Source organism: Aulonocara stuartgranti (genome assembly GCF_965226115.1).
Source record: "Aulonocara stuartgranti genome assembly, chromosome: 1".
Lineage (NCBI taxonomy): Eukaryota > Metazoa > Chordata > Actinopteri > Cichliformes > Cichlidae > Aulonocara > Aulonocara stuartgranti.
The window spans coordinates 39,776,389-39,803,604 of NC_138939.1; the positions used below are offsets into that span (position 1 = coordinate 39,776,389).

Genomic DNA, 27,216 nt, shown 5'->3' on the forward strand with positions numbered 1-27,216 from the left:
CAGAAAAGCGCTATATATGGCTACATTTTCAGCAATTTACCGTTTAAAAGTGGGCCCTGCATAAACAGGATGTGGACCAATTGGTGCATTCCCAAAGTAAATGTGATACGAAAGAGTAGCTAAATGCAGTTTAATAAATGGAAAATAATCCTCTCTTATTTAGCTAATCCTGAAGGAAACATAACACATGTGGAACAGAGTTAGGAATGGGTACCGGCAATGTTCCCTCGAAGCTGTGTGTGTGCACAATTGCGCACTGCTGGCACGGTCTCTGCGCACAGAAAATCTGCGTTGCGCACAAAAAAAAAAATCTAACCTGAATTGAAATTAAAATCAATACTTTAACAAGTCTGTTTTGCAGTGTTAGTCAGTGACTGGCTGCTCCCGTATGGGATCCAGCCAGTAATGCGATTCACATTCGTATATACGCAGCTAATCAATGTCGTTGACAGGCTCTGACAGCCTCCTTATGTGCCGACACCGGTGTTTTAGCGAGCAAAGCGGCGTGGCGACGTTTAGTGTGTGTCAGAACAATGAGGCGACTGCTGAGTGTTACAGGTGTTACAGCAGTGACACATCTGCTGCTGTCAGGCCTGCAGGTATCAGGCTGTTGTTCTCCTTCATCTCATAGTTGACAGAAATTATTTTTTGAGTGACACAAATAATTTGTGTGGCATCAGATTTGATGCAATTTGATGATTGTTCTCTAAATAATTTAAAATGTTTATTTAAAAAAACGCCTTGGCTGCATTTTTAGGTAAACAGCTGCAAAAAACTTTGTTGTTTGCATAACTCAGTAACTTTTTTGAAGAAGTAACTATATAATTAATTACCCAACATTGGTCATTATTTACTGTATTTTGCAGACAGAGTTACAGACTCTCTCCCAGACCACAGACTCATAATACAAGTCAGAGCTTTATGAAAAAAAAACAAAAGAAACTTGTGTTTTCAAAATTGGAGTTCAAGTTATTTTTACTTCCAATAGTGTTAACATGCTACACAGGTCATGAACAAGATTTTTTTGTTTTGTTTTTTTAAATTTTCATTGTAAGTGGGCTAAAATAGTTAATTAAAAGTAGTCTAACATAAATGTAAATGCTGTAATTTTATTATTTTAATAAACATGTAACTTGCATGGATTCAATGCTGGCGTCACCACAGTGCACACGTCTGCTGTTGCTCACAGTGGTCCAAGGGACGCTCAGGGAGTTTGTGTGTTCGCTCAGACACATGAAAAATTAGAGGGAACATTGGGTGCGGGTATACCGGATACGGGTGGCTTTTTTTTTTCTTGAGATGTCATACACTTTGGATTCTAGCCAATCATTTTACGTTTCCGAGGATAGTAGGCGGGTCCAGGTACGTATGTTCTTTGAGAGCAGAGCTACAGATTAAATGTCCAAGGCAAAGCGGTCAAAAGTCTGGCTGTACTTCACAGCAAAATATGCAAACTCAGCAGCCTGCAACAAGTGCTTTAAGCTGATACTGTGATACTGTCAAAGGAGGTAACACCTCGAATCCGATGAAACACCTGGCGACGCATAGCGTTTTTTTAAAAGCAGAGAAATGCATCGTATTTGATAGCTTGCTGCGAGACTTCACACCGAGCACATCTGCTGCGGGTGGGTTGCCTGTTATTGGACCTGGAGTTAGCAACATCCCCCAAAAACCCGAAGAGGAGAGTCCTGGCCCCTAGCCCTGCCAGTGTAGCAGACGGATGATGATGCAGCAGCAGCCGTTCTTCTCTGCGTCAGGAGCTTAATGTTGTTCGTGTGTAATTTACGTTGAGTAGGCTAACCACGTTATTACATTAATGCATGTAAGGTGAACTAGCAAACACCGTCGTAGTTACATGCGACTGTCTTCTTGTTTGATAGAGTGATACCATACATGCCCTGTAGCTGCAGAAAAAGCTAACACCGTTATCTTTTTACAAAAAAAACAAACAGCTAAACATGTTTTCCATTATTCACCGGTTCCAAACAAAGTAGGTATGTTGTATCAAAAGAAAAGGCTAACTTGGTTATCATTTTGCAGAAAAAAGAGACTGCTAAAAATAAAAACATAAGAGGTTTTTGGACAAAGTTTGTGTTCTCCATTCTTTAAGCAATTCAATTCAATTCAATTTTATTTATATAGCGCCAAATCACAACAAAAGTCGCCTCAAGGCGCTTCATAGATACAGAGAAAAACCCAACAATCATATGACCCCCTATGAGCAGCACTTTGGCGACAGTGGGAAGGAAAAACTCCTGTTTAACAGGAAGAAACCTCCGGCAGAACCAGGCTCAGGGAGGGGCGGGGCCATCTGCTGCGACCGGTTGGGGTGAGAGAAGGAAGCAACGGTTAGAGCACCATTTAAGCACCGGCACAGTTTCAAAAGTACCGGTATCGGATAAAACCTAAACGATACCCATCCCTAAACAGAGTATAGATAAGGAATCTCTCAAATACTTCATAAAATGAGCATGTAGAAAGTGATCTAGCATTCTGAATGTTCACAATGACTCTCAGAGAGAGACCTGCTTCATTTTAAATCAGCCACTCGTGTGCCACGCCCAGAGTGCTGACCATTTGGGATGTGGAAGAAAAAAATCACGCCAAGTCAATGTTCAAAGGCAATGGTCATGGCCAGTAGTGGAACAGAAAAGCTAGTTCTGCCATCAATGGCCTGATGGGCCAGTATGGGATCTATAAAAATGAGAGACAGCTACTCCTCCCTCACCCCACTCAGTATCACTGGTATGAGGTTGAGAAGGGGAAAATGCATACAGGTGCCCTTATCAAGCAGGTGGCCAATGTCCTGAAAGAGCTTAGCCAAGTAAGCTGACAGTAGGGTGACCACATTAAGGGTTATTATGGACCGAGCTGTCAACTTGCAAACCTTTTGGTCATATAAGTCTGTGAAGGTTCTCAGTCATCCAGGTCATCGTAGTCTAAGGAGCTTGGAAAGAAAAGCGTCCAAACTTCTATAAGTTCCTTGAAGACGTTTCACCTGTCAGAAGCTTCTTCAGGTCTAGGAGTAACTGGTGGAAAGAAAGGCTGTTGGCTCTTTTAAAGGGACAGTACCTAACCACTGGTACAGATATGTTGATGACACATGGGTCAAAATCAAAACCCAGGAAGTAGAATCCTTCACTGTTTACATCAACGCTGTGGATAAAAACAAAGTTCACCAGGGAAGACACAAAGGATAACAGTATGCCATTCCTGGACTTTGCCGTGCGCATTAAAGAGAACGGAAACCTCAACATGAAGTTTACTGGAAGCCCACACACACGGACCAGTACCTCCTGTTTGACTCCCATCACCCTCTGGAACACAAACTTTGAGTAATCAGGACCCTACACCACCGGGCAGAACATGTTCCCTCTAAGCCTGAAGGAAAAAAGAGGGAACACACACATGTAAAGGAAGCTCTTAAAATGAGACAAGACTCAGCTGTCAGAAGACATAGTTTGAAAGAGAAGTAAAAGAGGCATCTATGTCCACTGTGAGCGACCATCTTTGAACAGAGGCAGCGGCTTACGACACCAACTGTCTGCCATCTATAATCCAGTTTTGAGATCCCTTCCCAGACGCTTCCACTCACATCCTGGGCCATCTGACCTCAGGAAATCACATGATAGGGTGGGGCTAGGATTCACAGTGGGTTCACCCGAATACTTGGCTGATTGTGACCCACACCCATTTTCACACCTTGGCTCGTGTGATTAGGTAGAGGATCATTAGGGGGTCCATCTCTCCTGGGGGACACTCCCATAGGGCTTAAAATCTGGGACTCTGCACCAGTTTCTCCTAGAACTGAAGAAACCTCTCAGATGAGAGGTGAAACATCTTCAAGAAAAAGTCCAGACTCTTTTTTTCCCCAAGCTTTTGGTATATGGAGCTGCTAGGGTTCTTTCACTGCTTGGTGATTTGGTAATAATGTTTTAATAATGTCCAGCTGTTTTTGGACAATTCTGAAGCTTATTAATCCTTAACAATCAAAAACCTACATCCAAAGTACAACCAGAGCTGGGAATTAGTAACAAAAACATATTTTCTGAAATTACTTAACTTACTAGAATCCTGCAAGTTTTATCACACAGGATGAAGCAAATTACTCACCAAAGTATTTCCAAACTGTGTAGATGGGTATTTGCCACCATTTGCGTCAATTATGGTTGAATTTAACTGTTTAATTGCAATTTATAGACATAAAAAAAAATCACATTTTATCATAATATTTATATTCACAATAATTGCTGATGGGTTCACAACAGCTAAATACGAAAGGTGAAACATACTATATAGGCTTGTGGAATTTGCCTTTTAGAGATGTAAAAACTTGAATTTATCTCTAACGTAGGTGCTCTCACCTGTGCGTCTGAGAAAGGAAGAATATGGATGCAGTTCTCTAGGAGGATGGTCTGGACCTCAGTCTCAAGCTCTCCAGCTCGACCCAAAACCCGTACACTATGGCCGTTGGGATAGAATGACGTGCTTTCCCATGAATCAATGCGCACCACAACTCTGTGGTCCTAGGTGAGGATGAGAAGACAGGGATAGAAATGAGACAGCACTTAGTAAACACTGGTCACACTATGAGACAAAAGCATAATGCTATAGTAACACTAGAGACTGGAGCGCAAACAAGATCGGTGTTGCTATGTGCAATGAATTTGCAATATTGTTGGCTTTGAAATGCTTCTTTGGAAGACGGGGACTAATTCTGCAACTACTCTCAGTCAGTTACTTTTATTTAAAGGGTGCAAAACACCAATCAAATGGTGATAAGATGGTCTGGAGATAGAGTCCTGCTTTTCAAGGCAATCACCTTGAAAGCGTTCATCCAGAGGTTGACAGTGTTGTATTCTCAACCTTTGATCGACCAGTTGGTTGCCGTAACTACTTGTAATTGAACGCTGAATGCAAAATATTCACTGCAATCACTGGAAAAGCAGCGTTTTTTCTTTGTTACAAGGCAGGTGCCGTCCTATTTTTACTCATGTGACTAAGCCATAATGTACATCATGAAAATAAAATCAACCTATAGATGTAAGTCAAGTCAGACCTGCAGAGCTTCAGCCTGTTGAGTACTGATGCGGATTTTAGGAATACGCTGGTCCCAAGGTATGGTCAGTATCCGCTGGGAATTCCTGCTCTGGGACTGAATCCCATCCCTAGTGGGGAAAGTTACCACGTAGTCTCTCCAGTTCCTCTGCAGGATCCCTACAATACGACCTGTGGGGTTAAATGTCAGACATCAGTACAGAGAGACATTTATGGAGTAAGTGAGGATGGACTCGATGATTGCAGTGTAGAATTGCATCATCGTCCGTGTTGGCAGGTTGAATTTCTTCAGCTGCCTCAGGAAGTACATCCTCTGCTGAGCCTTCTTTATGACGGAGGTGACGGAGGCTCCCACTTCAGGTCCTGGGTGATGGTGGTACCCAGGAAGCGGAATGAGTCCACAGAGGTGATGGGGGTGTCAGTCAGGATGATGGGGGGGAGTGGGGCTGTGTGCTTCCTGAAGTCCACAATAATCTCCACTGTCTTCTGGGCATTCAGCACCAGGTTGTTGTGGCTGCACCAGGACACCAGACGTTCAACCTCCCTCCTGTAGGCAGACTCATCCCCGTCCGAGATGAATCCAATAGCGGTGGTGTCATCTGCAAACTTGATTAGCTTGACAGACTGGTGGGTGGAGGTGCAGCAGTTAGTGTACAGGGAGAAGAGCAGAGGAGAAAGAACACAGCCCTGAGGGGAGCCGGTATATACATATGTACTACATAATTACATATGTGTTCATTCATAGTTTTGATGCCTTCAGTGAGAATCTACTATGTAGAAGTACCAGGCCATGACAGAAAAACCACTAAAAAAAAGGCGTGTCCACACTTTTGACTGGTAGGGGCTTCAGGTGTGCTTAGTGAATACCTCAGGCACCAGAAACCCAAGAAAGAGGAGCAAGAAGAGGAACCATCATGGAAGGACAGGATCCTGCACAGTACCACCAACAGATAAAAGAACTAGCTCACATCCAGAAATCCTACCAGTGGCTGGACTGGACTGAAATAGAGCACAGAGGCACTAATAATGGCAGCACATGAAGCCATAAGTACAAGATCCATAGAGGCTGGGGTCTACCAGACCAGTCAGTCAAGACCCCAGATACAAGCGTAAAGATGCCCCTGAGACAATCCAGCACATAACAACAGGGTGCAAGATGCTAGCAGACATACATGGAACGCCATAACCAAGTGGCCGGCATAGTATAAAGGGAATATCTGTGCCGAGTATGGCCTGGAAGTCCCGAGGTCAAAACGGGAGACGCCCCTTAGTGTGATGGAGAATGACCGAGCTAAGATGCTTCGGGGCTTCCAGATACAGACGGACAAAATGGTGATGGCTAATCGGACATAGTGGTGGTGAACAAGCAGAGGAAGACGGCTGTAGTGACAGATTTAGCAATCATCAGGAACATCAGGACGAAGGAACATGAGAAGCTAGAGTACCAAGGGCTCAGAGAAGAGCTTGAGAAGATGTGGAGGTGACGGTAACGGTGGTCCCCGTGGTAACCTGAGCACTCGGTGCGGTGACTCCCAAGCTAGGCGAGTGGTTCCAGCAGATCCCGGGAACAACATCTGAGATCTCTGTCCAGAAGAGCGCAGTCCTGGGAACAGCAGAGATGCTGCGCAGGACCCTCAAGCTCCCAGGCCTCTGGTAGAGGACCTGAGCTTGAAGGATTGACCGCCCGCAGGGGGGGGAAGTTTTTTGTCCTTAGGACCTCGTGTGTAAAAATAATAACAATAAGAAGGGTTAACAATGGTCAATTGCCTCCAGTTAGATTAAAATGTATTTTATGTGTTGCATATTTTTTATGTAAAAACACAGGGTGTTCCCGTTAGCCAAATTAAAAGTGTGACAAGCTAAAACAGTATTTTTGCACCTGAACTATCCCTCCCTGTTCTAGGTCTGCCACAGCTGAAAAGATTATTGATTATTTGTGCGAGTCCACGTGTATAGTTGCAGGAGTGTTCCTCGCCTTTTGAATACTGGGCCCTGAGTTGTGTGCTTAATTAATTAGTGTTTTTCTTTCTTTCTCTCTTTTGTCATTTGCGAGGTTACACTGGCAAACTTACGGGGCCCCGTCTGTCTCTGTTCTGTTGTGTTTGGTAAAGGGAACTGTATGTTAGTGGAAGCTCAGGATGCGTTCCCTGCCATTTGTGTCTCCTAGACTTAAAACTTTCTTTTGTATTGGACGAAAGAAAAGGTGTCAGACGTAAAAAAAATTCTACAGAAGATGAACAATATCTGCCATGTCATTAAAAAGCAGGAAAAACCAGCAAAGACGTGACACAGAACCTGAGAGATGCATTTGGCCCTTGAGTTGTTCGACGAAACTTCATCGTTATTTGAATCTCTGGAAATGTGGCTGTCAAGAAGCTATTCCCTGACGAATGGAACCATGGAGAAGAGGTTCAGTTGTGCCAAATTACACCAGAACTGTAATAAAAATCAGTAGCAACTTTAAAAAAAGTTTAATTGTGAATGCCTGTCCAGAAAATAGCTTCCAAATGTTATTTCACCCAAATATGTTCTTATAATGTTGCTTCATGCAGGTGATATAAACAAGAATGGTGAATGGACTAATTCTTATACAGCTCTTTTCTACTCTCACCCAATCACCCCATTCACACAAGCACTTCCTTCTATGCGTTTAAGTGCTTACTAAGCAACATTCACACTCACTATACTCCAATGGATGCATCGGAGAGCAACTTGGGGTTAGTATCTTTCCCAAAGATACTCGGCTTGCAGACTCGGGGAGCCACGGATCGAACCATTCATGTGGTTCGATCAAGATGCTTCATTGTTTTCATTACTTATTTGTGAGATATCCTGAACATATTTTAGGCAAATCAGACAGAAAATATAATACACAAAATATCATTAAATACAAAAATAAATCAAATGTGAATGAATGGAGTACAAACATTCCCACCTGTTGGCAGAGGTGTACTCTCATTGTCCTCTCCAGTTTTTTCATCCCCATCAGTCAGGGCTGTGTCCCTCCCTCTCCACTCGTTCTTGGGCAACAACTCCACCACAACCTCGTCCCCATGCACCGCTCTGTTTCGATTTTTTCGACCATACACAAGCACATCCCAAGTCAGATCTAAGATGGATAGGGGGGGGTCAAAGTCGGGAGAAGAGATCAGAAACGTCTAGCAAATATAAGTTTAATGTGTCTGTTCCACCTGTTTTGAAAATGTAAGGCGTTTTCACCTGTGCTCTTGGTTGAGAAGTTCTTCGGCCTGACGAAAGCCTCGTTCTGTGCCCGATGCTTGTTAACATTCAGTGTACCCTAGTAAAAAGGAATGAAACAAGACATTTACTCTTCTGCCACTGAGGTTGTGTTAAACAATCTGGTGAAAAACTCCACTGCCTTCTCTTTGTGACATCTCCATACCTGCTCAGGTACAGTTGGGGAAATAATTATCACTGCTGAATTTGTAGGTTTCCTCAGTTACAAAGAAAGAACAATTATTCATGTTATTTCTTTAATGTTAGTTTCATTTAATGGAGAGCGATAGAATATCAACCAAAAACTGTCTGTGAAGGTTCTCAGTCATCCAGGTCATCGTAGTCAAAGGAGCTTGCAAAGAAAAGCGTCTGGACTTCTTTAAGTTGCTTGAAGACGTTTCACCTTCATCCGAGAAGCTTCTTCAGTTCTAAGGTCAAATGTTGGAGAGTCCCAGATATAAACCTAGTGGGAGTTTCCCCCCACAGAGGGACAAAAGGACCCCCTGATGATCCTCTAATCACCTGAGCCAAGGTGGGAAACTGGGCGTGGGTCCCAATCAGCCAGAGTTTCGGGTGTGTTCATTGTGAAACCTGGCCCCACCTTATCATGCGATTTCCTGAGGTCAGATGGCCCAGGATGTGAGTGGGCGTTAAGGCGTCTGGGAAGGATCTCAAAACTGGATTATAGATGGCAGAGAGTTGGTGTCGTAAGCCCCGCCTCTGTTCAAAGATGGTCGCTCACAGTGGACATAGATGCTTCTTTCACTCCTCTTTCAAACCATCTGTCCTCTCTGTCCAAAATGTGAACATTGGCATCCTCGAAAGAGTGACCTTTGACCTTTAGACGCAGATGTCCATCTGCCTCAGGAAACTCTTTCTCCCCATCGTCACCCTCTGACTACTCCACTTGATACCAAGAAAAGTCTTACCACTGGCAACAAAGGTCTCTACCCCAAATACTAAGCCATGTTTTGCTTGGGGACTCACTGAAAATAACTTGCCAATCCCTTTATGACTTTTTAAAATAATAATAATAATAATAATAATGATGTGTTTTTTCTGTCTCTCTCCTTTAAAATTAAACTGCAAGAAAACTTAGAGACAGTTCATATCTTCTTCATTCAATAACAGTCCTGCTCTTCATCTCATTTTCTTTATTCGTCAGCCCCTCAAATACTCCTACCTCCTCAGCACACTCCCTACACTCATCAGTGTATTTCGTTAGTATAGATTAGTATATGTATTAAAGGTACCTGCAGTTTCTCTGAAAAATGAACAGGCTTAAAGCTACTAAAATATTTAAACTTTGTTCCTGCAGTTGTTTTAAACTCGTGTTTTAAAGAGAGATCCGGTATACTTAAAACAGGAGTTAGAGAATTGTGGATCAATATGTTTGTCATTGCACAAGATGATCAGATCTTTAGCATGAATGCTCACCTCTGTTTTCTACACACACACATCACTGATCACATCACATGCTCACAGAGACACATTCACATACACACACATCACAGGTTCACTCTTGCAGAGACACACGTTCACATGTGCGTGTCTTATCTGTCGCATCATTAATGTTGATGTTTGTGTGACCACTGAAGTTAATAAAAGGGCTTTGAGGGAAGGCTGGAGTTGGGCTAAGATCAGATGAAGAGCTTCTCCCCTTGCAGCAAGTAAAAGAAAGCGCTGAGTCAGCGGGGTTTGAGCGTTAGACCCAACAACAGGTTGGTACATTTTTACCTGAATGTAACGTTCAGACTTTATACCAGCCTCCAGGACTTCAGCGGGAAGATGTTCGGGAAACTCTTTCTCCCCATCGTCGCCCTCTGTCTCTTGTTGTGCCTGAGAAATGGAGCTAAACAGTTCATGGGCTGCCTGCAGATCTGACCAGAAGCTTTGCAAATAATCCTGGCAAAGGAAAAACACACAGGTCAAGAAATAAATTACTTCAGTTGGCCTTCTTAGTTCCAGTAACATCCCTTCAAGGGCCTAAGTTTTGGATCCTCTTCCACTTAACCTTATCAGGTTCGAGAAAGAGAAATAGAGTAAAATCTTTCAAATTCACCTCAAATCAACAGCCAGATGCTTAAACCTTTTGATACAGTTAGACGTCCTCAGTATTAGTATTACAATAATAGTTAAATAGATATAAGAACTGGTTTCAGAATAAATAAAGCGAGTTTTTGGAATGGGCTTCCCAAAGCAACAACCTCAACCCTGTTGTTAATTGTTGGACCGTGCTTAAACGCCACGACCGTTTTAGGAAACCAACCAATTTAAATGAATTCTACCAATTCTGGTTGAAAATCTCTGTTTTCAGTGACCGAAAACGCCGTTTACGTGTGGACGAAAGGCGCAAACACATAGAAAAATCTGCGTTTTCAAAAATACCCGGGTACGTATGTTTGGATAAAAATATACAAATCTGGCAGCAATGTATCAAAAATGTATCACAATAGAAAGCGATGTAATATTAATTTCACGGCTACTAGCATGTACTGCTCTTTTTCCTTTAAATAAACATCAGACTTGATATCAGTCCTTATTGAGCAATGAGTTTACTCTCTGACCGACTCGTGTTTGCGGCGTTCCAAACATGTTGCCAAGAGGGAAGATGCAGAGTACCTGTGAAGCCAAACATATAATATCAATACCCATAACATGGCTAAAGGCTGTTTCTAACCTCTCTTCTTTACTTTAACTGTCATTTATTGACCATTTTAAATGGCGATACCAGTGTATCGACAAATAGGTAAAAAGTGTAACTGTTTTTTTCTGACAGAGCTCGGATCAATCAGTGCAATTACAAACAAGGCTGTGACCTTCACCTTTAGCGAAATTCTCATTTACATACTAGTTTAATAGTTTTCTGACTCATTGTCACTGTGTTTTATACAACCACAGCATGCTTGCTAGGCTGACATGAATTGAAAAACAAAGTGCAGCTCTCCGTATGTAAACAGACTAAATGCCACATATATTTACATTTTGTCACTTAACCAAGAAATCATGTGTAATGACCGAAAGTTTGACAACAACCACCAATTTCACTTCTAAGTGAGACTGTTCTAATACTGCTGCCAAAAATGTAAGTGTTTCAAAAACCCATGCCTGCTACATGCTACAATAGTCCCACTGAAGATTAGTGAAATAATACAGACCAACCAACTGTTCCATCATATAGGCTCCAACACAACGACTTTAACACAAAGAGCTGACTTTCAGTTTTAGGTGTTCAAACCACGCGTTTCTCTAAATGCATGATGATAAATCCCTGTAAGGTGGCTACATATAAGAAGCCGATATAGAGTAGATGGTATTATAAAGGTATTTCATATACCTGGACGGAGATGACGTACACTCCAGACGTCAGGCTGCTGAACTGAGCTACGGCCTCAGGATCCTCAGTGATCATCACTATATTCATCATTCCTGCCAGGTGGTTGTAGTACCACACTGCAGCTGAGTACACACACCTACACACACACACACACACACACACACACACACACACACACATTAAATGAACTCACAAGTTTAGCATAAGATGCATGAAAGCAAATTGCCCGCTAAAGCAATAATCTTTAACATATCCCACTAAGTTTTTGCTGTTTTGTAGGTGGAAGTTATGATTTCACACTACTTGTAATTCAAATGGTGCTTCCACAGAAAGAATATAAAAAATAAATAATTGAGTGCCTTATCTATATAATAAACACATTTCATGAGAACACACTGCACTTCTAGCTTCATTTTTTGGCACAACATAAAAGTTTGTCAGATCGTGATTAACATTACAACCAAGTCTCTATTATTAAAAACACTCATTAAATCCTTTTGGTGCTTTTCTCTATTAAACTGGTATAAATATTAATCACTTTTAAGCTGCCATTCACAAGTCCTCCTGACTTCTTTGTTCCTGCACTTGTTTTCTACCTGAAGTGGAGGAAAAACATTTTTGAAAATGTTAAAATGACCCCTTTACCCATTGAACCCCTATTGGGACAAAACACTATGAATGCTCGATTGACATCTTAGCCAGTACGTGTGCTCTAAGTGCCATATGCATCTGCACCGCTGGCCTGTTGCACAATTTGAAAGAAAGTTCAAATGTAATGTTTACATTTTTAAATCTCCCAGATGAATTTTGCACACGTGTGAACTATACATTTATGTCACTTTCACAAAATATTTTTTAAACCCAGAGACTTAACATTTTTAGAAACACAATTTCCTTTCAAGAGTTGCTGAGCAGAAGTAGTCAGAAGGTGCAGTCAAAGACATTTTGTGTGATTGGATGATTATCAGGATGTCCTAAAAGCATCATTTGAAAAACCTTCAGTTAATCCAGTCCAAGAACAAAAGAACATATTTCTCCCATACTGGCTTCCCTGTTAAATCCAGAATTTAATTTAAAATCTTCTTACACAGAAAAGTCTTGAATAATCAAACCCCTTTTACACACCCACTTTACTCTCAGGCTGCGGGCTTATTTGTGGGGTTTACAAAAGTAGAATGGGAGGCAGAGCATCAGCCTTCATGCCCTTTTTTGTAGAACCAGCTTCCTATTTGCACACGGGAGACTGACGCCCTCTCACTATTAAGATTAGGATTAAAACTTTCCTTTTTGATTTATAGTTAGGGCTGGATTGAGTGACCCTGAATCCTCCCTTAGTTACGCTGCAATAGGCAAGATTGGGGACTTCCCATGGTGCAAGTATTTCATCTTTACTGAAGAACTGAATATGTTTTATTAGCATAATCTCCATTATAATTAATGAGATTTACAAATTTCACCTAGTGAAACATGTAACGTCACACTTTGACCCAGAAAAACAAAATGAAGTCAAAGAAGTATAAGTAGAAGAAAAAACATGACAAAGAGGAAAAAATGAGAAAGGAAAAGACTCTATAGACTCTATTTCTATGCTACATGTGCTGCAGCAACTTGACTGTACACTTCAGTGAGTGTGGTAAATAATGAGCACTGACCTGGTCTGCCATTTTTCCTGGCTCTCGCCCTTCTCTCGTGGACAGTAAGAGTACTTCTGAAATTCATTGGCAAACAGCACGCAGTCGTGTCGAGGGTCTTTGACAAGGGTTTGCAGCCGCTTGTAATATCTGCACAAACGCACATTACAAAAACAAGTACATTCAATAAAATCATAAATTACACTCAAGAAAGCCTCTCATTAGTTTGGGAGAATGGTGGGGATGTTAGGAGAACGTTAACCCTGAAGCACGAGGGAGAAAAAATAGACCAACGTATGTTGACTTTTCCTAACATAATTTATGTTCCTTTGTTCATTTTGGCTCATTTTTTAAATTCACTCTTGTTTGTAAAAATCTAAATAAAACAAAGACTTGTCTGTCAGATAATATGCATTAGACCTAAACATAAGATCCTGATCTGAAATTATTGAAAGAGGATGACACCTGGCTTTGTTATCCTTTGAGTTTCACAATAAAAGCCCAGTTGGTGAACTAAAGCAGCAGATTGCTTTTTTCTGAAACATGTTGACTATGTGTGAACACTATACTGCACTAACTTTAACGTGGCACATTTCAGAGTACATGTAGTAGCTGTTTCACACTAAAAATGAACACTTGTACTGATCAAACAGATGAAATAAGAAATAAAGGCCTACAAATGCCCCGATCACTAGTTGAGTTAATATAGATGATGTATAGAAAATTCAGCGATTCTGCAAAGGTGAAACTGCAAAGAGAGTCCACGATGAAGCTTTTTTCTCTTTGCTGTGTACGTTAAAGTCAATGGAAAACAGTAAGTAGTGATTCAGTATGACAACTCTGTATGTTTCACCAGATGTCCACCTAACACTATCAAAGTGAAGCCTCATCACATTAATGATGCAACACTCTAAAATGGCTGTGTGAGCACAAATCAGGAATAAACTGGACTGAAACCCGAGTTCACGTGGGACTTCTTATTTACAGTGCTCATCAAGTTTGTCCAAAGCGCTCCTGCACAGTCACAGGCTGCGTCTCTTTCAGCTTTGTCAGCAGAGCTCTGATATAATGAGGCTGACCCCTGGTCAATGTCTACAGACATGTGTAGCTAGGTTAAGCTGGGCACACAGCTAACAGCTTGATTATGAATGCAACTCAACATTTCAAACAGAAATTCAAAAAGAGCATCAGAATGGGGAGGAAAGTCGTTTAAAAGACTTTGAGCACGGCTGGTTACTGGTTGCAGATGAGCTACTCTGAGCATTTCAGGAAGCAGGTGCCGTGTTTGGGGATAGTTAACAACGCAGACAAGTTGCATTCATTTTAATGACATCACCACTAACTGCATTTTAAGACATGCAGTTAGTGGTGACAGGTTAATTGGAAACACTAAATTGCCCATAGGTGTGAATGCAGAAATGCGAGTGTGAATGGTTGTGTTAGTCCTGTGAGACTGGCTGACACATACCCAGGAGGGATGGATCAGCATTTACTGATTTCAGTGGTCAATGTGTTCTTCAACATTACATGACTGTTCAAAACCTACATGATGAAGAACTGAAACAGTTTCCATGTAACAAAGCCACAAATAACAAAAAAGAACATCAGTACTGGCCTGTTTCCTTCCCAGTAAACTCCCCCCCCCAAAAAAAAAACAAAAACAAAAAAACCCCAAACAATTGTACCTGCGATTCTTGCTCTGTAGAGCCTGGCAAGCAGTCTGGGTGAAGATGATGCCCTGCAGCTCTCTGAACTCCAAGATCTCCAGGTAGTCGACCACGACAGCAACATCAGGCACCACATAGTGGGTCAAATCTCCGGGCAGCAGCTTTCCATCTGTTTGGGAAGATCAATGTTCAGCGATAAAGGCTTCTTTCTACAGCTCTTTATTTGCTTGATTTCCTATTGGAAATTTTATCAACTGTGCTAAAAGACACTTAAAAGCATCCTTCTTTTACATTTGCTTGTTTCCTACTAAACGTTGCACAGATGACAGGAATCGACGTACATCCAGAGAAATGCGTTTAAATATTTTCCAAAATGTCCCATATAAAGAGTTTATTGTGCTTACACATCACTCTCTTTGAAATACTTGTTTTTACTTTATTTGCACACCAGATGTTCATCAGCATATTATATGGCAAAAACTAAATTTATTGTTACTTTGATATATTTCAGTACCAGTTATTGTAATGCAGTCTATCTTGATTATGACCCATCATATTAACAGTGAGCAGCCTCGCAGCAGTTTTCCAGGCTTTCTAAAAGTCTTTCTTTGGACACTTGATGGTTTTTCATTCACAGTTATTATACCAAACATTTTCATTTAGTTTTAATTTGTTAAGCCTAACCTATGAATCATTCATTAAAAAAACACCTAACTCGAGGGATGAACCAGGGTTATATCTAGACATTATAACACAGCAAAAATAAATAAATAAATTGCATCTTTTTCCAATTTCTTTAGCTGAATCTATGAAAAATGCCACAGATAATGCAGTCTGACATTCATAAAATAGTATTTTTCACCAACAGGCTGATATCTGCAGCACTATTAGCCTAAAACTTGATATAAACATAAACCTGGCACGTCTTATACAATGGATTTCTTTTTAGGTCTTCAGATATTTCAATAAATTGTTGCACCTATTTTCTATTTTCCAAGCAAAATGCAAAGACATGAGGTGTTGCTCACAATGTTTTCAGGGCGCTGTATAACCTACAAACACAAGGAAGATCTGTATTAAGATGAAGTCAATATACACAATATACACAGAAAAAAACCTTTTGAACTCGTATTGATATTTCATAAAAGTGCTGATCATTCTCATCTCAAACACTAAACAGCAGCACAAATGTGCAAGCTTAAGTGATTGTTCTTTACTACAGATGACCCTATCAAGTATTTGGATCACATATCAGTGCAGTCCAGACTCAAAAAGCAAATCCAGTTCTACACTGTTCTGCGTTTACATCCCTACTGTCAGCAGCAGATCACCAGCTGATCATAGCATGAAGGAAACCAACAGCTAAAGAGCTGGCAGCCTGCAGGCCTTTTACACCTGCTGTGCCCAAAGCTTTTCTCTGAATGCTTCTAACAAACTGTGGTCAAGTGAGTGGACGTCACTAAAAAGCTCTACAAACCTGTTGGCTTTACTCTCTCACTTGCATGTTCTCATTAAATATATCTGGTTTAACAACTACTACGAACACTTTATTGAACTTACGATAGCACTGTTGGTTGTGTCAACTTGATTAATATTACACCAGTTCACCTGTCTCTTATCAGCCCCACTCCATGCATTACATGCATATGAAGATGTGCACTTACATTAAGACTGAGAGCAGTGAAAGAAGAAACTGTCATAACCATAAAGCACAGATCAATAACGATTCTGAGCTAAAATTAACTAGTGCAAGTACATTTAGGGAAAACAAAAACATGCTTTTTCAGGAAAGGAATCTTTGAGTGCATCCTGACTGACTCTAACGAGTTTCTTCCTCACAGTGAGGAATATCGCATAACATTGTTCTGCCCACACAAGCTACCGATCTGATACCTTTTGGTTTTATATCTTAGACAAAGTCAGACTGGTGCACCCTTGCCTCTTATCTGTGCACAGGTTTGCCATTTAACTGTCATACGAGGTAATTCTAGCTTTGGGTCATACTGTATGCACTTTGCTATTTCACGATTCATGTTACAGTGAAGCAAAGTATAATATAATAAAAATGACGTTATTTTCCTCATGTGATTGTGTACAGCCCCAAACCCCTACCTGCCAGCACTGCGTTAACAGCAACGTTAGATTCTTCTATAGCAGTAAACAAAGAGCAGTTTTTGTGAATGTGACATTTTGCTGATTTTACCATTTACACAGTCGGCCTGACACAGTGAGCTGCAGCAGGGGACCCGCTCTCTCAGATAGTGTTCCCGGACCACTCGGAGCTTCCGCCCCACGCAGCTTTTCAAATGCAGCACTCTCTCCGTTTTAATCATCGTCCACACTCACTAATGAGCCACATACAGCTGCCGGCGCTCGCTAACTTGCTGTTCAGCCAAGACGCGGGAAGACACGGTTGTAAACATTCACGGCAAAGTTCAGCGAAATACGGAAGGAAAGGCACGACCGCTGACGTCATGACGCCCAAGCAGTACCGCGTCTTGCTGCGTTCAAGTGCTGTCGGACGCTCACTCAGGCCAGTAATGGGAATTCGTCTTTTTTGATGACCTCGGTACTGACTCGGATCAGCGATATAAGAGCCAACACTTATATCAACTCTCAAGGCTCCCAAGCTGCATTACCCTTTATCCAAATGAAGCAACGTTAAAGCCTTTAATTCATCTTCATGTTGGCAGTTAGAGTCAAATCTAATCTGAGCTGCTCCCGTGTCTGTATGTTTTCATTTGGCAGTTTTACGCCCAGTGCCCTTCCTGACACAACTATACTACAATACTACCATAAAAGTAATTATAGTAAACCTTACGATTTCCACAAATTTAAACAAAACTACATTAATATCAAAGCATCAAGGAATACTACAGATGTGTATAAAGGCTTCATTTATATTGCACAGTTTCAGTGTTTTAGTGCTAAAACAGTAAATGTTACAATTTTGGTGCTACTTTAATCTCTATGTCATTTAAATGTACTACCAAAGTAAAAGAAAAGTTCTTAAAACATATGAGAGAGACAGAATGTGTATTAAAGATGAACATAGCAGCCGTGACATGGTCATGTCACCCACGAGTCTGTAGATTAGAGTTTGAGGGACTTTTTGTTTGTATGGTTTTATTTGTTTGTTTGTTTTTAATTTAACATATGACACATGGTGGATTTCAAATATGAGGACACTGCATGCATGACTGAGACTGTCAGTCACAATTGCCTGTTTTATACTTAATTAATGGAACCATGATATACAAAAGCATCACTGGCTTCACTTTTCACTATAGTGAGGTTCCAAACTGAAAAAGGGAGCTGAGTGTTTTTGGTCTTGCAGTCTTGGCATTTTGATACCAAACTACAAGCCAAGAGTAAATGCATAGACAGTAAAATACCCAGAATGGGTGCAGCAGCCAACGACTGGCCAGAAACACCAGAGGAGCGAAACACCAGCTCTTGGTAGACAGAGCAGTCACCCAAGAGTAAGACCAGACTAACCATTCTGTTTACTGGATTGCCTGGATGACCACAAGAAAGCCTATGACTCAATGCCCCACACATGAATCCTGGAATGCCTAGAACTGTACAAGATCAGCAGGACCCTAGAGCCTTCATTAGGAACTCAATGGGGATGTGGCAAACAACAGTAGAGGCTAACTCCAATAGCAAAGTCACCATCAAATGCTGGATTCACCAAGGAAATGCTCTTTCTCCATGGAGAATGGAGCAGTGGTCATTTCCTCTACATGGATGACACCAAGCTGTATGCCAGGTGTGAACTGCCATAGTCCTGCCGAGTCACCTGAATGGTAATAACAAGATCCAGGATATCAACACCTTTGCCCTGCTGGGATAATAAGCAGGCCAAAGGAGGCGATAGAAGCCACCATGCATGGAGGGTTTCACCCCGAGGCTGTACGCTAAACAAAAGGAAGGCGGCCGGTGATTAGTGAGTGTGAGAACCACGCTCCATATGAGACAACAAACATCCACGAGTACATCAGGAAGATAGTCACAACTCACTGCGTGCTTAGCGAATACCTCAGGCAGCAGAAACCCAAGAAAGAAGAGGAGCAAGACAAGGAACCATCATGGAAGGACAGGCCCCTCCCAGAGACCGACGGACAAACCAACCGAACATAGTAGTGGTGGACAAGCAGAGGAAGATGGTTGTAGTGACCGATGTAGCGACATTTTACTGTTGGTAAGATGCTCCTTTTCTCTGAGTTGTTTCAAGTCAAGTCAAGTATTTATTTATTGTCATTGTCAAAGAACAATGAAATTGCGTTTGGGGCTTCCGTGCAACCCGTAAAAAAAAAACCCTTAAAACCCTTAAAACCCAAGTGTAAATATTTAACCCAGTGAGACAATCCTTAGCAACAACATGAGAACAAGACAGGTAATGTTCATAGGACATTCAGACAAAGACCTGAGAAACATGACAAAATGCAACAATGCAACCCGTTCAATATTATTGTACTGTGAGATATGATGGTTGTCTATTTAAGAAAGGGGGGGGGCAGGGGGGGAATCACTGCTAATCACTTCATCCCTTGTCTTCTGCAATGTCTCCACAGGTCAGAGTGGCTGCAGACGCTGGGGGGCAACAGAAGCACCAGACCATGTGTGTTCAAGGTGTAGGCAGTCAGCATGTGTTTTCTGGGATTACTGGGTAATAGAAGTGGGACACTCTCAAGTGGTCTGGCAGAGACTACTGTGTACCAGTAATAGGCCAGGCATTGGCTTTCCACCAGACCCTGGGCCACCAAAACGTGGTTTGACCTGAGGCATTGCTGGAAGCAAAGTGGGTAGAGGTCAGGTATATTTTTTACTTTACTTTTCTTTACTTTTTGGAGTAATGACCCTGACACTGATCACAACAAAGAAGGGAAATACCTTAAACTTCTATTTGTAACGAGGTGTTTTCATGCTGTTTTATTGCTACTTTTGCTAGAAGCACTTGTTATTATCAGCTAATAGTAAATCTTTAGATAACTATAGACGTTATAATACTTTTGACAGGTTTCTTCCTGGAGTGCAGGAAGATGCAGGAGGCTGTTGCAGCTCAAAAGGAATATTTGAAGTTGATCCAATGTGTGTTGTTAAACAGCGGAGGAAGTTGTTGTTAAGCAATGCAAAGTAGCAGGCGAAGTGGGGCATTCCTCTCGCTGCCGCTGCTGCTCTTTGGCTGTGCTGTGAAGAGGAGCTGCAGCAGAGCACCAGCACAGATTCTGCGCTCAAGTTGAGAAGTGCTCCGACACAGATGCTGAGGACTTAACTCGAGTTCATGGACCGGCATCGTTTGAAAAAGTCTGTTTTAAAATGACGCATCCCCGCTAAAGGTAAGCACTAAAAATGATTTTATCATTTTTTTCTACACGCACAGCTATTCGTTTAAGGGGGATATCGAAAAATCACTATTCAGCAGGAAGCAGTTTGTAATGATATTTCCTAATATCAATAATCTCTCTCTCTCTCTCTCTCTCTCTCTCTCTCCATATATATATATATATATATATATATATATATATATATATATATATATATGTGTGTGTGTGTGTGTGTGTGTGTGTGTGTGTGTGTGTCTGTATGTATGTATATATGTGCTACATGAGCACTTTTGAACCAAATTTTGAACCATATAAGCACAATAAGCTCTTGCTATTTCTTGCGATTTCATGATTTAATAACTGTTGTCTTTCTGGCGATAATATGAGGCTGGCTTCCCCCAAAAGTTAGTTTCATAACTCATTTTTGAGCGGTCCTGCTGTCCCGTCCCTGTACGGTTTGGCCCTGTTTACAGAAAGTCGGCTCTTTGTTAATCTCCCCACTTTTCTGTTCAGTTTACAAGCGCCACGGCTAAACTTCACATCGCCTAACAGAAACACAGTCGACTCTTTTACACGTGGATGTAGTTCACAAATTAAGCAGCTGATTGATCAATTACTGAACCATTGCAGTCAGCTCCTGTTGGTGTTAAAAGGGTGTGACTGTGCACTGAGACGGTCCTCAGCAGTCCGTGTTTCATTAATTGGGCAACAGAATGATTATTGCTGTTGTTGTACATCCACCGAATCCGCCTGAGGAGTGAAAGCACGCAAAGTTTAACGAGCTTGCAGCGCTAGATGGCGATCTTGAGCAAGACACATAAACCTGGAGGTGTTCCACGAGGCTTTGTGTGTGCGGAGGTTGCGTGTCTTTGAACGTTACATCCACTGGTTGAAAGAAATAGAATATTTGCATTCGGTGACGATGTAAAGTTCAAAGTCAGTAGAGAGAGAGATATATCAATTTAGAGCCTCACAAAGAACATGCAAGTTCTTAAGAGAGACGCTTTTCAATTTCTGTTTTGTGTTCTCCTTTCAAGTTGTTAACATTTATTGCGCAGCTGTAGTGCTATGCAATATGTCACGGTTGGCATTTGTCACAAACATGCCCTTGCAATAATAGTAATGCAGCTTTTGACGACTCCCGGGCTCTTACTTTAATTAAATGAGTTTTACTTTTTAAGATGAGGCTGTGTGGGTGGCATCGACAGTTCAAGACCATAAGTCCTCAGAACCATGTGCAGGTCAGGGCTGCACCACTAGCACTGCTTTGGCAAGATGATAAGGTTGTAAGAAATCCAAAATGCATTTATCTGAGAAAAACAAAGTAAACGAGAGCGATGTCAGGTGGCTGCAGTCTCACTTAGGAATAGACCTCAGTGTCAGGAGCTTGTCAGGCTTGTGAGTTGCATCAGTGTTTGACAGAAAGGAGAGAGCAGTGTGATGTGCAGATATAGTCCTAGATAATGTTCTGAAATTTGCGATTTAAGTGATCAATTCACGCAACGCTGAATTTAAAAAGAAATAACAAAAAGTTAAGAGAAAAAAAATGAATATAAGAAAAAATATATGAGCAAAGAGAGAACAGGTTCTTATTATATCAAACACCTGTCAATTCACATTGCCAAGAGAAAAAGTGCACATTAAATAAACAATGATAAAAAAAAATCTCATGATTTCTGTTAGATTCAAATAAAACACACAAATGAAAAAAAGCCCAGAGGTCTTGTTTTTCTTTTCATGGAATACATTTTTCCAGTGCAAAGCTTGACAAAATTCATTTATCAAGTTCCCCCTCCCTCAAACAAAAAGAAAATAATTCCTGTTTGTTGCTCATCAAGCAGAAATCTATTCACTTCACTCGAATTCAGTTTCAGTGCCAAATCAGAAGGCGCTTTACATTGTATGATGATATATTTTAACTTGGCAGATGTAACACATTTTTCCACATTAACTAAAACTTGCAGCTATGTAGTAACAGTACATACGGATTTCCTCTGATTTCAGTTTCCAAATTCTGAATATTGACTTGTAAATAATAGAATGTGAAAAAAGGGGGTGGGAATAGAAAAAGTGTAAACTTCATCCCAATCCTCTTCGAGCACGAACCTTGTGTAGATATAGATATTTTCATATTATCTATCTATCTATCTATCTATCTATCTATCTATCTATCTATCTATCTATCTATCTATCTATCTATCTATCTATCTATCTATCTATCTATCTATCTATCTATCTATCGCAGTCATCATATAATATGAACTCTGATGTGCTTTTACAAAACATCTAATTTTTTCTGTTTAGATCAAAGATTATTCTACATTTCAAATAATGTGATGCACTTTAGTTTGAAGGCTGTTGTGGGTTCATTATTTTATAGCTTTTCTCAAATCATAGCAAAACCACGTTCAACAACTGGATCACTATTCTGCTTTTCTGTCTGAGTATAAATACTTTGGAAGAGATGATTCAAAGCCAAGCCTGTTTTAAGTAGAGCCAAAGCATTACAGTGGTATTTACTGTACTATCAACAAGTATTTCCCCCTTCCTTATCTCTTTTGGCATTTTTTTTATATTTGTCATACCTAAATGTTTCACAACATCAAAGAAATGTTATTACTAAACAAAGATAACCCAAGTAAAAAATAAAGTGCAGATTCTGAATTGTGTTTTAATTTATTAAGGGAAAAAAAAGCTATCCAAACCTACCTGATCTTATGTGTAAATGTATTGGAAGTAAGTTTTGGAACGCTGAGCTCACTTTCACCAGTAACACCCACACCCGATTATTGCCACACCAGCTGAATCAAGAAATCACTTGAAACCTGTCTGACAAAGTGAAGTCGGCTAAAAGGTTGCTAAAAGCATCTCGTGCTACAATCTGAAGAATCGACTAAGAAAGAAAGTCACTGACTATGATGAGAGCCATCATCCAGAAATTTAGAAATCTTGGAGCAGTGGGAACCTTGCCAGGAGTTGCTGGTCTACCATGACTACTCTGTGATAGACAACTCATCCAGGAGATTACAAAAGAACACAACAACAGAAAGATGACTGCTTCGGCTGTATTAATAGGAGTCACTGATTGAGAATCTGTTCTTCAGCTCATACCAAACAACACTTTGACTACTCCATAGGCCGCATCTTAATAGTCCCTCAGCACTGCTGCACTTGTGATTTAGTCCATAAATGGTAAACATAATTCCAGTGTTTAAAGAATAACAGGCTGTTGAGGGTACCGAAGTGTGTCGCCAGTAGAAAATAGTTCCTGTAGGCCAGATACCCTCCCATGCATACAAACCAAATAGTCCGCTGTGCCTTGCAATCACAATCACAGCCATTAAATACCTGAGTTGGTACAGAGTATACAGCAGGAAAATCAGAGGAAGCAGAGTGCTGTTCCTCTGGACAAGTGGAAGATTTTTTTTTCTTGCCCCTAAAATTCAATGATGTGTGTGCATCGTGTTGAAAGTACTGTTTGTCAGTCTACTAGCACATTAAACCAGACTTTCCATTTCCATTCCTATTTTGGCACAAAATGCTTTTTATATTCATGCTCATTTTGAGAAAGGGAGAAAATACATTTACATCATCTAGCACGTCAAGCAATGTTTGAAAAAGATAAACGGTTTGGGCAGGAAGAAAGTTCGAGTTTATGCACAAATGTCAAATTCAAAAGCTAGGCAGTGTTGTCCGTTTCTTTCATGCCAGCAAAAAGCCAGTTTCCTGTTACTTTATTTTGTATACTAACATTATTAGTATGACCAGATAAATCAGCGAGATTATTGGTGGGATGCTGCCATGTCCCTGAATTACTGTTGTGTATTTACTAGGTAATAAATTTGGCAGCAGGAGGCTGTTAAATGCTGACTTTCACCTAAGAGCTGCTGGTGGTTGGCATCTGATGTGATCTCTCCATCTTACTGTGGACAGACCATGATACTGTGCTGCAGCAGCTGATTTTCCAGTTTGCTGACCCCTTTCTCTAGGGAATCCTACATATTCTGTCAGATCAATACATGTAATCAGTGCTGATAAATGGGAGAACGCTAGCTGTTGTTCCTCAAGGACATGTCATATTGGACTTCCAGCTCTTGTGGCCTGAGCTTCTTATGCTGGTTATTAGAAAAAAGATGCAGGAAAATGTAATAGCAAGTAGTGTTATATATGGTATTAGAATAACTGGTTGATTGCTAAAAGGTTTGTGTGTGGGTGTAGGGGGACGCTATGAATTATGGAGAGAATTTGTCTAAGAGTTTGAGCTCTGTTCTCTCAGGATGAGGCAACGGCAAAACATCAGCCATGCAATTCAAATAGCTCATAAGGTGGAGGTAAAAAGGAGAGACCATTAAGGCCAGCAGCCCATCGGCTCTCAGCGTCCTATTCATCATGCAACAAAGGCCGAGCAAGCAGGAAGAAAAGCAACATGAAACATTTTTAAGTGGTTCTGCCTAGTGGGCACTTTAGAGTGGACAGGAGGGAGGGCGATGAGGCTGGCCATTACAAAGCATCATGAATTCTGTCCTTAGGGCAAATGCACGAGTAACACATTATAGACAAAACAGATGGAGGGCTCCCACGTGAAGGGAGAGAAAGAGAGCAGCGTCGTACGAGTGCAGGACAGGATAGGTCGCTAAGGTTTCAGGGGTTGCTGTGACCTGGCAAATTGACACATGCTTTGAAAAATGGAACCAGTGTGTAGTTTGTGTTAGCTGAGGGCATGCAAAGGCTTTCTTGGAGAGGAGGCTCTTTTCACCAGCTTGTGATGGAAGCCACGATAGATACAGCGCATCCCAAAAGTTTCCACAGTGCTTCACTTGTTCCAAATTTTAGTCGTGTTGCAGCCTCATTTCAAAATGGATTCAATTAATTTTTTTACCTCAAAATTCTACCGTGCAATGACAACGTGAGAAAGGTTTGCTTGAAATTTGTTCTAAAAAATAAAAAATAAAAGCGAAGCTCTCAATTTACCGGTCGATCTACGTCCCTACCCTCACCTATGGCCACGAGCTGTGGGTAGTGACCGAAAGAACGAGATCGCGGATACAAGCGGCGGAAATGAGCTTCCTCCGAAGGGTGGCTGGCCTCTCCCTTAGAGATAGGGTGAGAAGTTCGGCCATCCGGGAGGGGCTTAGAGTAGAGCAGCTGCTGCTCCACATCGAAAGGAGCCAGCTGAGGTGGTTCGGGCATCTGGCAAGGATGCCCCCTGGGCGCCTCCTGGGCGAGGTGTTCCAGGCATGTCCCACCGGGAGGAGGCCCCGGGGCAGACCCAGGACACGCTGGAGAGATTATATCTCTCGGCTGGCCTGGGAACGCCTTGGTATTCCCCCGGACAAGCTGGAGGAGGTGGCTGGGGAGAGGGAGGTCTGGACCTCTTTGCTTAGGCTGCTACCCCCGCGACCCGACCTCGGATAAGCGGATGAAGATGGATGGATGGATGGATGGATGGAAATAAAAATAATAGAAAGATGTGCAGCCTCTGTCACGACACTCAGGTGCATCCTGTTTCTGCTGATCTTTTGTGAGAGATTTTTACAACTTGATTGCACACGTCCTACTGCTGAAAATCATCTCCATACTGTGACACTTCAATGTGCCACTGACAGGTTTGCGTGTCACATAATGCTCAAGCCTTTTAATTCATCTGCAATTGTTTTAATTTTCCAATTATTAATAATAAAGGTCTTTAAACCAAGTTTGAAGGCAGCTGTTGTCCTCACAGGTCAACCAGCACAAACATGATGTTACAGAGTAGGAATAAGATCGCTGTGAATATGAAGAATATAAATGAACTCAGTTTTGTCCCATGCAGCAGTTATACTGGTCCACACAACACTGATGGGGAACATTTCTTTCTACAGAACAATTTCCATTTGGTTCATTTATGTTCAGTTTGGTAATAAGTGACGTGTTAGACATATTACAGGATTATCTAAGCTTAGACGCAGCGCAGAAAGGTTTTTACAATCAAAGGCTTTAAAACTGATGTGCATGTGTCCTATTCTAGGAGCTATAAGTCTCTATTTTATCCAAAAGGCAGAAATTCAACCCCACGCCACTCTTGAAATAACAGATTGATCATTTGCATAGAGAGGCAGAAAGAGTTGTATAGAGAAACAATTTTTAAAAAAGTTCAGGAAGTAAATGATGGAAAAATAAAATAATAAAATACAAATAGTTCAAACTAAATGGAAAAGTAATTAACTAATTTAAAAAGAAAATGCTTGGAGAAAATGTAATTACAAATATCATTTTCTGTCACATTTTTCCCTGAGATGGACTTGTGCCGTGTCCTGTCCTGCCACTTTGCAGAGCTATCAGCTCCAGTGGAAAGTGGTTAAGCAAGTGGGTGAATTTCTGTCACATTTATTTTTGACATTTTAGATTTGGTACATGGATTCGTTCTTTTAGGTCTTTCCAGACTGTATACTAGGGGACATGAAAATGAGGAAAAGACCAAAGAAAAAATGTAAACTGAACAAAATAAAGAAATGTGACCATTCAAGAAAAACGTTCATTAATGTTTTGTTATGGTAAACGGACTGATTCTTATATAGCTCTTCTACTCTCCCGGAGTGCTCAAAGTGCTCAACATGCCACATTCACAGTCTTCTGTGCTTTTAAGTACTTGCTAACTACCATTCACACACCGACGGATGCATCGGAGAGCAACTTGGGGTAACTAGCTTGCCCAAGGATATTTGGCATGCGGACCAGGGGGAGCTAAGACAGGGATCGAACCACCAACCTTCTGATCAGTAGATGACCTGCCCCGCCTCCTAAGCTACAGTTACAAGCTACATGTATAGATAAAAAAAAAACACACACACAGCAAACACAAGACATCACCAAATTTAGTTTCACTTGTTTGTTTTTCCTTTTGCAGTTGTTGTTCTCAGTAGTTCTGCTGGCATGACATGGATTGTAAGCAGGCTTAGGATGGGCATTAACATGTA

General features: G+C 41.2%; 2 protein-coding genes across 7 annotated transcripts in view; one reads left to right on the forward strand and one right to left on the reverse strand.

The window, feature by feature from the left end:
* Positions 1-17,421, reverse strand: part of LOC309705113 (DIS3-like exonuclease 1) — a 30,082-nt gene extending 12,661 nt beyond the window's left edge. Inside the window, exons 1-9 of one of the 2 annotated variants that reach the window (XM_082530708.1) lie at positions 17,134-17,421; positions 14,949-15,099; positions 13,285-13,413; positions 11,633-11,768; positions 10,033-10,200; positions 8,278-8,356; positions 7,994-8,167; positions 5,060-5,229; positions 4,365-4,526 (exon numbers count right to left, since the gene is read on the reverse strand). In XM_082530708.1, coding sequence (XP_082386834.1) covers positions 4,365-4,526; positions 5,060-5,229; positions 7,994-8,167; positions 8,278-8,356; positions 10,033-10,200; positions 11,633-11,768; positions 13,285-13,413; positions 14,949-15,099; positions 17,134-17,263 — 1,299 coding nt within the window. In that variant the 5' untranslated portion in view covers positions 17,264-17,421. The remainder of the gene's footprint in view (positions 1-4,364; positions 4,527-5,059; positions 5,230-7,993; positions 8,168-8,277; positions 8,357-10,032; positions 10,201-11,632; positions 11,769-13,284; positions 13,414-14,948; positions 15,100-17,133) is intronic. The other variant, XM_082530709.1, reaches the window with a different exon arrangement.
* Positions 17,422-20,122: 2,701 nt separating this feature from the next.
* LOC309705044 (multiple epidermal growth factor-like domains protein 11) overlaps positions 20,123-27,216 on the forward strand; it is a 245,181-nt gene continuing 238,087 nt past the window's right edge. For all 5 annotated transcript variants that reach the window (XM_082530613.1, XM_082530615.1, XM_082530616.1 and 2 more), the window contains exon 1: positions 20,123-20,272. The gene's annotated coding sequence lies outside the window, so the exon portion shown is untranslated. The remainder of the gene's footprint in view (positions 20,273-27,216) is intronic.